The sequence below is a fragment of the Nicrophorus vespilloides genome, unplaced genomic scaffold (assembly GCF_001412225.1).
Source record: "Nicrophorus vespilloides isolate i.1.1-1 unplaced genomic scaffold, Nicve_v1.0, whole genome shotgun sequence".
Taxonomy (NCBI): domain Eukaryota; kingdom Metazoa; phylum Arthropoda; class Insecta; order Coleoptera; family Silphidae; genus Nicrophorus; species Nicrophorus vespilloides.
This window is the reverse complement of record NW_017100095.1, coordinates 172,299-185,467: the sequence shown is the minus strand read 5'-3', so window position 1 is coordinate 185,467 and position 13,169 is coordinate 172,299. Positions and strand designations below refer to the sequence as shown.

Here is a 13,169-nt window from a genome sequence, read left to right as displayed (position 1 = left end):
AACAGCTGTCACCAAAAAACGTTATGTTATAAACTTTTGGTTGCGAAATGACAGCTATCACCTTATGTGATAGAAATAAACATTGGACAATCGTGCGTTGGTCGTGTCAACAAACTGGACATCAAACGTACTCCGTTTATAATTTCTGAATGGAGAGTTATGTAATTCGGTTTGCTAATTAAAGCACTCGACTGTGCTAATTAAAACGGATGCGGGGGCGAAAATTCCGGTGTATCGAATTTGTTTAGCGCAGCTGAATTCACTCAGCAACAACAAAAAAAAATGCAATATTACAAAAGTCCGTTCATTACATAAAAGCACGAGAATCTTTTGCAGAGCTTTAATTATCTAGCAACGTTTCCAAATTGAGTTCCATGTAATTTTACGGCCTCTCGCATGGACCATTTGAAGTAGTCCTCTTTTTTTTCTCATTCACTTTTTCACTTATTCATAATGAAATCTTTCTATTTAGAATTGGTGCAAATATTTGTACTATGCCTTCAAATGTTCAATTTAAAAAAATAGTTTTAAAATAAATTAAATCTTGAACTAAATTGAAACGATTCAATAAAATATCGCGTAATTTTACACAGTTTATTAAAGTACAACAGTAAATACCAAAATCCAAGAAAATACATATTTTCATGATTATTGACAAATTAAATAAAACGTAAGGACAGTACGCTTTCAATTCAATTTTAAAATTCTTTATTCAGTGTAGATATGCAGATACAATGGAGTACGCTTTCAATATGGACAATTTATTTATAGTAGTTTTATTGAAAGAGCCATAATTTTGTTTATAATTTGCCTTTACAGTTATGTAATTTGCACACGTGGTTACACATAAAACGTGAAGACAACAAAAAAAAAATGAAAAATCAGTCATTAATATTACTCAACCATGGTTAAACCAGAGGATGTGTGATATAAATCCACATTTTATGTATCGTAAAATATTTAAAAAAAAAAATATTTTATAAAATATAAAATACTAATAATGTGTATTTATTACCGAAATTCTCTCAAAGTATGAGAAACAACGTACACATCCATTAAAAGTATAAATTCAACTTATATTATAATCATCGCCACGGTTTAATTACGTTCTATTAGCATTGTATTAACGGATTCATCGCATTGCTTGCATAAGCATTGTTCGTGACAAAACCCTGCAGGTATTGTCCATCAGCAGTGCACGTGGAAGATTCGAGTAGACACATGCCACGTGAATTGTCATATGCATGGACGGCGATTTTATTGTTCCCAAATCGAAATCCATCCAAAATATTCGAATACAACCACAATGGCATTATTGTCGTCTACCAATGTATATACGTGCCGATGGCGTTGCATAATTGTAGCAGCTACAATTCGCAATCGCAAACTCGAAATGCTTCTAAAATTTTGCAATTTCCTAATTGAGGAAACTACGGAACAAATGGTAATTTTATTATTTCTCTGCATATGTTCCCAAATATTTCCAACATTTTCCAACGTAAAGTTCTAGTAATCGCATTACGTTCCAGCATCAACTAATTACATAAGTGTGCATTTGTACAGCATACGCGCGATTCTGCCAATTTGTTTTTTTCAAGGACATCGTCCTTTTATCCTTTTCCACAAATTTTCACTTTAATTTAATACACATGCAATATTCTGCGCATTCCTTAGACGTCTTTTATTCAAGTAATTGCTAAATATAAATAAAAATATTATATTGATTGTACAAAAAAAAGTTTGTTTATTCTCGCATTTATTATTTTTTCAATTACCTACGAAAATAAGTAAGATTTAATGGCTATTATTATTATATAATATAATAATTATATAATAGATGTGTTTTGAAAATGTGAGTGATTGGAAGAAGAAGAAACATAAAAAAAAACATAATTGAATCGTGTTTGGTAAATTGAAGCCAATAGTTTGGATTTCGGTATGAAGCCTATTGTTCATACACAATAAGATTAATTAATGGATCGGCCATATCGATTCATCAGTTTATATAATTCAATTACAGAAGGTCTGCTTGTGATTACATTTAAACTGAATTCGTATAATTAACGGTCATTTGCTCAATACACGGAGTTCGTTATGTTACAATTATTGTACAAATTGCTTAATGGTATCAATTTGCATTTATTCATTAGTTATTGTTAATTCGAGGATAACTGTTTCTTCCTTTGAAATGCCTAAATATATCATTCTGTTATTAATTGTAAAATTATAGTTGAAGTGCTTTTGCAAACAGGATTTAATGTGGGAGAAAATCTTGTTTTTATTTGTAGACAGATTTAATTTACATAAGCAGACGGTACTTATATTATATATCAAGGTTATTTTGATATTTAATATAAATTACCATACAAAACCAATTTAATACTCTTCAGCATTGGGTAGCGTTTTTATATGTATCCAATATTATATATTTGTTTGTTATAATTAGATTACTTTTGTTTGTATATCTCTTCTGTACTCTATAAAAATGATGGAATAATACATATATTTAAAGTTTAATCTTTATAGTTACATGATTTCTTAAGGGAATCGATAATTTTATAAGCTGTAAACACATCATATGCAATAAAATTATTTTACCTAGGTGTACGTTTGGTTGCATACATGCTATAACTAATGATTTCCAAAGAGCTACCTGCTTTTTTTTCACGTTTATTCTAGATTAATCGAAAGTTACGTAACTTTTTTTAAATATTTATTATTACTTAACAAGGGACGGTTATGCATTTCATTGTTCAATAAAAGTTACGTAATATTCATAAATAATGATATTCTGTTTTAACTTTTTCTAATTATACCAAATTATAGCTGAAAGCTGCACCTTGCAGACGAACACATTGGCAGCTTTCTGGTTTCAAATGTGTCTTTGAGGGTAAGGAGCATCTTCACGTTTGCATTAATTTCAGGATAACCACGCAGGATGACTACATAATTCAACAAGAATCGTAACTTCGAGCATTTCGATTTTGAATGCTCCTGAATATTACCGAAATTTTGTGCGATTTTCGAGATATTTTCTTAAAATTTAATAACAATCTTTGTAAAGTTGTTGTACTATTTCATTAGGATCTGATCAATATAACGAAATTGTTATAAGTAATATAATTGGCTATTAACATCTCAAACACAATAGCCAAAATAAAGATACAAAGATCATAATAATCTTATTCTTGATGTTTACTGGTATCATTGGATTAAATATTTTCGCATTTTATTTTAGTAAATGAAAAATCATAGAAGACAATTTGAATAATGTTTGACATTGATTAGCTTCAATTAGATTTAACACTTTTTCTACCATCAATTGATATTTATTGGACATTTATAAGAATATTAACACGGAGTGCAAGATGATATAAGAATATCAACTTTCGGCGGAAACATCGATAGGCAACGAAACGTACATCGGTGATAGTTTGTTGCCCATATAAATTATATTTGAATTCGAAATACAAAAAGTAAAATATGAAGAAATAAGCGATAAATACATCATATTAATTCTCTTAGTATTTGAAAAAACATTAAAGCATTTAAATAATTAATATTTAATACCATAATCTAATGGAGGTTTGAGTTAGAATTACAATTTTATAAGTTACAAAAATAAGTTTATTTCATCCAAAACTTAAATTTTACAAACAATAATATATATTCATATTTTCTCTAATGTAAATTAAAATACTGAACACTGGTCACTTAAAATTTGTTGCTTATCTCACTGGTATACTAAGATTCAACTAGATTTTAATCATGATGAGGAGTATCCTTTCCCTAGTAGCGATGAGATATTCATTTTTCACGTTTTTGGCAGTTGTTAAATGGACGTTGCAGAGCTAAAATAAACAATATTTTTGGATTACTACAAATACTTTTCAGAGTGAAAGCTTTACCTTATTTAAGTTCATTACAACACAATCCATTAATATTAAATATTCCATTTGGAAGTAATTGTAAATCGTGCAATATCACTTTCTTTCAGAGTAGATTCCTCCCTGCACTTGCGCAACAGTTTCAACTGAAAGAACAAATATATACTTAGATATGTAATTATTAAATTAAGTAAGAAATAAAGTGTCTAATAAGTATAAGTATTCTATATGACACGTGGAATCTAGCAAATTATAAAGAAATGCCATTATTTAGATAATAAAGAGCATATTTGTAAATTTGGTTGCCTATGCCGATTGTATGAAAACCAATAGGAAATCTTAAACAGATAAGCACACAATTAAATTAGGAAAAAATACAATAATTTGTAGTATTTAAATGTTAATAAATTTCTTATATGCGGCCAGCAGGAATGTTAAAATTTGTTGTAAAATATATATTTTTAATATTTACTATTTTATAATAGTAATTAAAAATAGTTTGAAAACTTTAACATATTTGACTTGCTTAGGTATTGAAGATTAATAAATATAATTATTTTAAATAATTATTCATTTATTTATTTTCTTTATAAAACAAGTATTATAACAATAATATTCATGTTCACAACATGTATACAATAATATATATGTACAGCAAAAAGACCTGTTGGTAAAAAAGTTAACAAAAGTTCAAAAACCTGGTAAACAAATTAGTACCTCGTACACGGTTCTTCGACAATCATTTATCTTCAAATTGATTTACAATACGAGTGCGCCCTATGTGCCATTGAGAATCGCGCGAGAAGGAGGCATGAGCCATCCATTCTCAAAAAACTTGCGTATAAAAATAGTTTCGGGCATACTTGTAGATATTTTCCTTTTTCCATCAAACAAACATAATCTGCGGAGGCGAACAAATAAAATTGTGGGTCGTCTTCGCACAATTCCAAGCTGAGCCATTCTTGAAACCACACGAAGCCATTAGGAACTAGTGCATTCCAACATGTTACTTATCTTTGAGCCAAAATTGCATAAACAAACCTAAAAGGGAAGGGAGGGACTACATGTTTTCTTTTGTTTATAAAATCTACAGTTACACTGATGAAATATTCTATCCTACCATATAATTATCTACGACAATTTTCCTTCACTAATTTACTGTAAAACATAATGTTTAATGAAACTAGGCTATCCTTTAATGTTTTCATTATTAGTCAGCTACATTGTTAGCAGAAACTACCTCTTATCTAATGTTTTTTCGGTATCTAAATATATTTACTACAATCGGATAATGTTTAAATAATGTTTCATTCATTACATTTAAATACTCAAAGAACGACCATTAAATTCAACCCGCGTTTGTTTTCCAGACTTAGCTGTGTAAATTCTGCGAACTCCTGTAGGCTTGCTTCAGTGACGCCGATTGATCTTCAAGGCTCTTCTTTAAGTTAACAATGGTGTTCAATAAAACCTGTTGACGAAGCGTTTCGCAGCTTTTCCTCTTGTTTTTATCACTAATAATGTAGTCATCTAAAATAAATATCTTAATTAGTCAATATCATTTCAATTAAGTGTCAACTTACCATAGGGTAAAGATTCGCGCAGTATATTAAAGGCGACTCCCTTAGATTGATTGGTGTATATCTTCCTTTTGACGGGTTCACTTTGAGGACAATTGTATTTACTTTTGTGCTTCGGAGTTTCAGGCTCGGAATCGGAGCTTAAGCTATCAGTCTGTTTGGTGCGGATCAGTTTCTTACGATATTTCGGACTTCGCCTAGCCGATAGATCAGTTTTTGATTGCCTCCTGGTTAAAGGTGAAGACTTCTTATTGCTGCGTAGAGGTAGCGGTGTGCCACGTACATCTTTGTCTAAGTCTCTCCTCAATAGAATTGGTGAATTGTTGTTAATAAACTTGGTGATGTGGTTACGTTTCGGACTGAATCTCGGAGAGAAGTTGGACGGAATTCGAGCGATGTGAAGGTTAGAGGTGTCCTCAGTTATTCTGTTCTTCACAAAGGCATCAGGTTTGGTGTTCTCAGTTCTGAGCAGTTCCACGCGCTTATTGGTTGGACCTGGTAATCTCCTCGGTGAAAGAGCGTTGGTCTTGATGTTTTTCAAAATATGTTCAGCCTCTACAATAAGCTCTTTATATTTCTTGTCAGCTTCTTTGTCGCGTTGATCAAAGAAGTGCACTGGATCTCTTGGTATGCTGACGGAGTTTGATCTCTTCCTAAATCGATCTTCAATAGCGAGCTTCGACACTTGATTAGTTTTCGTCTTGCGTGCTGATACTGGTGTAGCGCCAGCACTGCGCGTCCCATCGTTAAAGTTATGAATCTTCTGACGCTTCTTACCAGTGATCGATCGCCTCCTCTTCTCTGTTTTATTCTTAGGACTCAAGTCTTTCTGTGATCTTCTTGATGTTCTGCGACGAGAGCATCGCCTCTGCACTTCGAAGTTATAGTAAGTACAGTGACCAGTATTTTTGTCGTTATTGATGTTGAATTCCAAAAACGATCCATTATCTATGAAGTCGAATTCCGTTTCCAGCGGATCATCTTCGTCACCTCCATCCTGGCCGGTATCGATGTCGGTTTCACAATCAGTCGGATCGCTATCACTCAATATATCAGTTTCCTTTTCGTAGATATAACTCTCATCGTATTTGCCCATCATCTCGTTCAAAGTGCAATCATCTTCCTCATCACTAGCAGAAAGTACACGAGGACTACGACCCAACATCTTGAGATGAGATGATCCATCTCGGACTAAGCTCGCATCCCAATTTAAACTTGCTGCACTTAAGGAGGAGCAAGATGACGATGATAGAGAGTCGCATCGCGGCGGGCGGTTTATGGGGCTACATGGAACGGTTGGGCTTAAATACCTAACGGCGACGCTGAGGAAAAAAAAGGGGGGAAAACGTTATTTATGAGCGTCATCCTTGAGATGCTGATATACACACGGGCTATTCACTAAGCTTGTCCTCGGGGTGTTCGAATCCTGGCGACCCTGCAATCCCACGCAACTATTCCCAGGGCTTAAATTATTCCCAGGGACCCATGGATTCGTTCGTATTCGATTACGTTGCCTTGGTGATGTTATTCCCGACTCAGGCAACCGTGATGCATTTACCATTGTTGTTCCCCTAATAAAATCCTGTATCCAAACACATAAACATAAAATTGTTAAATCCAAAATTAATTAGGAACATCCACATTATCATCCAATTACATATAACCAATATAGATTGCTTTTAATTTAATAACATAAAAAATATATTAAACATAGATTGTTTTGAAGTACAAACAGCAATCACCTAACCGTACATCGTTATAACGTAGATCAATAATACGTACAAATAGATGTTCGTATGAACGTACAATTATTCGGCGGCTATAGCACATTCATGTTGTGTATTTCACTTCAAGTTCGGTATATTTATTTCTATGGAAAATCTATCTACAATCTATGTGAACGAAGTCATGTGTGTACCTAAATCGTAAATGCATTCTTGAATCAGCATTCGATTAACGTACATTCACTTAACGTAGGCAATTTGTTTGGATTTTGTACGTTAATTGAACACTGACTATACTATATAGATGTGGAAAGACAAGATAAGCGACGATGAGATAAATGTCCGGGGGATAATCTAAAAATAAAAGTTTTGCACTGGAAGCAGTAACGTGATTTACGCAAGTGGACGATATAATAAAATGAGGGGATGAGGCAGTAAAACTTACCATCGACGGTGGGGTGGACCCGTTAACTTGAACAACTGCCGTCGGCGGGCCTCGCTCCAAATCTCCATGGGACGATAAATTATCCCGAGGCGGTAGAGGTGTCAACTGTTGTTGTTTCTGTTGAAGAGGCGATGGTCTCGGAGTCGGAACTTCGGGCAGCCGCTTAGGAGTCTCGCCACCTCCGTGTCCAATAACCTCGGTGACCGTTTGTCGTTTATCAGCCTCTGCAGAGAAATATCGTATCCCTAGAGGAAGGAGCAACAAATCAACCATGCCTAGCTAGTAATAGCTGAAATATCCAAGAGAGACTTCAAAGAAACCAATTTCGAATAAATTCAGTACAGCAAAAAATGCTGGCTTTCTTCGTGCCTTTGACGGTGCGCCGCATTAGGGCCTTCTCGTTGGATTCCCTTTCCATCCGACATATCTCCGATGGAAAGCAGCAAAAAAAAAACATCGAATATCCAGACAATGGGAAAAATTTGTATACATGCTTTCCCCCGGACTCAAGCCAGTCTCGTCATCTACTTTAGCAACTTTCTAACACAACGGAAAATAATTGAAAAAAAACTCAGACGTACAATACAAATTTCTTTAATATAAAGAAATTAAATAAACAATACAAATATAAAATGTAACTTAAAACTATACAAAATAATAAATAACAATAATATAACAAAAATAAAATAACAAAAAACCAAATGGTCAAACTTTATACAAATATAAGAATTAACTTAAAACTAAAAATAACAATAATAAATTAAGAAGCGTTTACATGCTTTTACATTAAAATATAATAATACATTAAATAATTAGACATTCAATCAGAAATCCAACTAACTTTTCAGTTAGTGGAATCATTAAGAAAATTAATAGTGAAATGAATCCTCGATTAAAGAGAAGATACATTAAAAACCAAAGACATTGACTTGTAATTTCTTACAAAATCGTATATACAAATGACGAACAGAAAATTTAAAGAAGAATTCGAAGTATAACATAGTAGATACAAAAAACGTATCAAATACATATGTAAATTTTAACATCCAATTTTGGCATGAGTAGTATTATAGATGAAAATATATCAGTGGAAAAAGTAGATATATTCTATATAATATGACAGATACTAAAAATGTATCAACTAAATTGCCAATAAGAAATATTATAGAAGAATATCAGAGGAAAATACCATTGTGGTTTATGTACCACATTGCTATTGATCGGACATGTAGTGGAAAAGGTATTCGTTGAAATAATTTGTATCATACAAACTCGGAACATTGTTTGTAATTAGAAAATTTGAAATGAGAAATGTGATTCTTGTCCATAAAATAAATTGGATAATATGAATAGTCGATTGGAATTATAAATGACAACCAATTCTTGTCCATAAAAGAAATTGGAAATCAAATGAAAATTTAGAAATCTTCCAAAGAAATTGGAAATCAAATGAAAATTTAAAAAACTTCCAAAGAAATGGAAATCAAATGAAAATTTAGAAAAGTTCCAAAGAAATTGGAAACCAAATGAAAATCTAGAAAACTTCCAAAGAAATGGAAAAAAATATAGAATGAAAAATGTAACATAAATCATTACACGTTTAGGACAATTATTATAATTATTTGTTCATGTATATAAACGCAATTAGAAAATACGATTACAACGTTCAAATCCAAAATATAAAAAGGACTTCATCAAATTTCAAGGAAATTATATTAAAAAAACCTCAGTGGAATTCTAAATGTATTAGAAGAAAATTCCTCAATGGAGAAATTATTCGATAAACCAACAGTGAAATAAGACAACCAATTCTTTCCCATGTAAAAAAATTGGATCCAATTTTGTTGGAGAATATTAGAATAATTATTATTGCTATATAAAGCATTTATTAAAAAAATATGAGAAATCTGTGCTGTGAAACAGTGAAATTTGACAGACACAAAAAATATATCATTTAAGTTGTCAGTATGATCATATAATATAAAAATATGACATATTGCCACAGTATGAAGTATTTTGGAATATTGGACAAAAGTCACTCATTGCCAATAATATTGATATTTAGTGGAAAAGATAATAATTTAAAAATATGTTATCCAAACTCAGAACACTGTTTTAAATAACAATATTTGAATTGATAAACAAATTCTTCTCCATAAAAGAAATTAGAAACGAAAAGTCGTTCGAATGAAAATTTGCAAATCCAAAGAACTCGAAAAAAAATATCCAATGATAAATGTATCATTTCAAGTTTATGATAAACAATACTAATAGTTAGTGGATATATTCAATAATTCAACAGTAAAAATTTCAGAAACTAAAAAAATATCATTTAAATTTTCACTATAACAAATAAATTATGCCATAATTAGAATATAAGTTTAAAATGTTTAAATCCAAAACATAAAATAGGCTTCATCAAAATTGAACGAAATTTGAAAATTTAGAAAATTTGTAAAGCAAAAATATTCACTCATAAATGTAATAATAATAAAAAAATCTTTATTAGTCACCAATTGTAACCAAATATATATATGAATTCGGGTGGAACTGTGCTGGGTTCCTAGTCACCAGGAAATCACGAGAAATGAGCAGGCGGATACTGCCCTATAAAATAACAGCCAATATTGCTAGGAAAATACCAATACTAGAATACTTATTGTTGCTGCAGAAATCATTAAATAAAAAAAAATAGGAAAAAACTGTACTGTTAATCCATTGAATATCTTAATGAATTTGAAAGATATTTGAAAGACATATTATAAATATGACAACCAATTCTTGTCCATAAAAGAAATTGGATATGAATAGTATTTCAAAGGAAAATTTAGAAAATTTCAAAAGAAATAGAAAAATGATAACATTATAAGTTTTCGTCAAAAAATAAGTATCATTATTTGACATATTTTAAAGGCAATTATATAGGTATCACTATTAATGCAATTAGCAAATATGATAAAAAATTATAATTAATAATTGATTCTTTGTCATAAGAAGTGATGAATAAAAAGCAGGAGAAAACTTTGTACTTTTAGTCTGTGGAAAAATATTCAATGCATTTGAAAGATATTATAATATATCCGATCATTGTTAGATAATACGAATAATTGATTGATTTGTAATTCCAGGAAAGAATATTTGACAAATAACAAACAATACAGTCACTGTCGATAAATTCGAACTAAATATGATAAATACAGAAAACAAATGCCCAATATTGCTTGGAGAATAGCACTGCCACAAGAAGTGTTAAATATAAAATAGGAGAAAACTGTTGTACTACTACTCCGTACAAAAGATATTCATTGAATTTGAAATATAAACGCAAAACATTGTTTGAAATTAAAAATTTCTAATAGGTAATGTATAAATATGACAACCTATACTGGTACATAAGAGTAATCATAAAATATGACTATTTAAGTAATATCACTATCAATAAATTCGAACTGCATATTAAAAATGCAGAAAACATTTTTATGTAAACTTTAACTTGAAACATTGCCACAAGAAATGTATAAATATGACAACCTATACTGGTCCATAAGAGTAATCATAAAATATGATTTATTATATAGGTATCACTATTAATGCAATTAGAAAATATGATAAAAAATTATAATTAATAATTGATTCTTTGTCATAGAAAGTGCTGAATAAAAAGCAGGAGAAAACTTTGTACTTTTAGTCTGTGGAAAAATATTAAATGCATTTGAAAAATATATTAATAAATACGTTTGTTGTTGGATAATTCAAATTTTCAACAGCAAACTTGAGAAATGAAAACTTCAGAAAACTTCAAAAGAAGTGGAAAAATATATAATTGTAATTATAACATTATAAGTTTTGGTCAAAAATTAAGTATCATTATTTGACATATTTTAAAGACAATTATATAGGTATCACTATTAATGCAATTAGCAAATATGATAAAAAATTATAATTAATAATTGATTCTTTGTCATAGAAAGTTCTAAATAAAAAGCAGGAGAAAACTTTGTACTTTTAGTCTGTGGAAAAAATATTAAATGCATTTGAAAAATATATTAAAAAATACGTTTGTTGTTGGATAATACAAATTTTCAACAGCAAACTTGAGAAACGAAAAAATTGAGAAAACTTCAAAAGAAGTGGAAAAAAATATAAATGTAATTATAACATTATAAGTTTTGGTCAAAAAATAAGTATCATTATTTGAGGAGTTTGACTGGGGCGGTACATCTGTCAAATAATAACGCAGGTGTCCTAAGGCCAGCTCAGCTAGGACAGAAACCTAGCGTAGAGCAAAAGGGAAAATGCTGGCTTGATCCCGATGTTCAGTACGCATAGGGACCGCGAAAGCGGAGCCTATCGATCCTTTTGAGTTTTTAGCAAGAGGTGTCAAACTGTCACTGTCGATAAATTCGAACTAAATATAATAAATACAGAAAACAAATGCCCAATATTGCTTGGAGAATAGCACTGCCACAAGAAGTGTTAAATATAAAATAGGAGAAAACTGTTGTACTACTACTCCGTACAAAAGATATTCATTGAATTTGAAATATAAACGCAAAACATTGTTTGAAATTAAAAAATTCTAATAGGTAATGTATAAATATGACAACCTATACTGGTACATAAGAGTAAACATAAAATATGACTATTTAAGTCATATCACTATCAATAAATTCGAACTGCATATTAAAAATGCAGAAATTTTTTTATGTAAACTTTAACTTGAAACATTGCCACAAGAAATGTATAAATATGACAACCTATACTGGTCCATAAGAGTAATCATAAAATATGATTTCTAAGTCATATTGAAAAAATAAAAAAGATTTTACGAAAATTGGAAAATAATAAAAGCAAATTATAATCAATATAAAAAAAACATTCCAGCTAACTAAGAGCAAAGCTTTGTTTCAATAATAAATTACAAAATAATAAAGAAAGAAAACATAGAATGTGAAAAAGGATAAATACCGGTTCTGATGTTAATGTAATATTCGGGAGGTGCACCAGGTGAAGTGCCATCAGTGGAATATCCTGTGGAGTAGGCTGACTCCGGTGAGGATAAATTCGCACCAGAGTACCGAGCTCCTTGACTCGCTATAGTCTGCATAGATTTGCTTTCCACATTACCCTAAAAATGATGTTAACTTAACGGGATATGTGTGGTTGTTGTTAATATATAAAAATAACAACAATGGCATATTTAATTTCCTTCAAAAGAAAACAGGAAATGATTGCAGCACTATAAAACTTGATGACAAATCATAATAAAAAATATATAAAAACAGCAACGAATTTCAAAAGTAATTTTAAAAAACCACTACTTTGACAGCAAGGATCAGATTATAATTGAAGGTAGCTTTACCACCTTACCATCTCTTTCTCCGTGGAATACGATACGGAAACAGATTTATTTGATAGGTTTGAGCTAGCACCCTCAGCAGTGATGTTCTTTTGCTTATCCTTGTTACGTTGCTGTTTCTTTCTCGGCCTTACAGACTCCATCCACGAACGTAATTTATTTCCGAACATATTG

At 30.8% G+C, this 13,169-nt stretch overlaps 1 protein-coding gene across 2 annotated transcripts; it reads right to left on the bottom strand.

Annotated features, from left to right (window-relative positions):
* Nucleotides 1–4,542: 4,542 nt before the first annotated feature.
* On the bottom strand, nucleotides 4,543–13,165 carry LOC108567742. Of its 2 annotated transcripts, none has more exons than XM_017928379.1 (6): nucleotides 13,007–13,165; nucleotides 12,605–12,764; nucleotides 7,637–7,881; nucleotides 6,856–7,049; nucleotides 5,471–6,789; nucleotides 4,543–5,417 (listed from the first exon to the last, which is right to left on the bottom strand). In XM_017928379.1, exons 1-6 carry the CDS (start codon nucleotides 13,163–13,165, stop codon nucleotides 5,260–5,262), a joined length of 2,235 nt encoding a protein of 744 aa, XP_017783868.1. In that variant the 3' UTR covers nucleotides 4,543–5,259. The 2 variants fall into 2 exon arrangements, with proteins under 2 accessions (XP_017783868.1, XP_017783869.1); XM_017928380.1 differs by having other exon boundaries at nucleotides 7,637–7,860.
* Nucleotides 13,166–13,169: the final 4 nt, after the last annotated feature.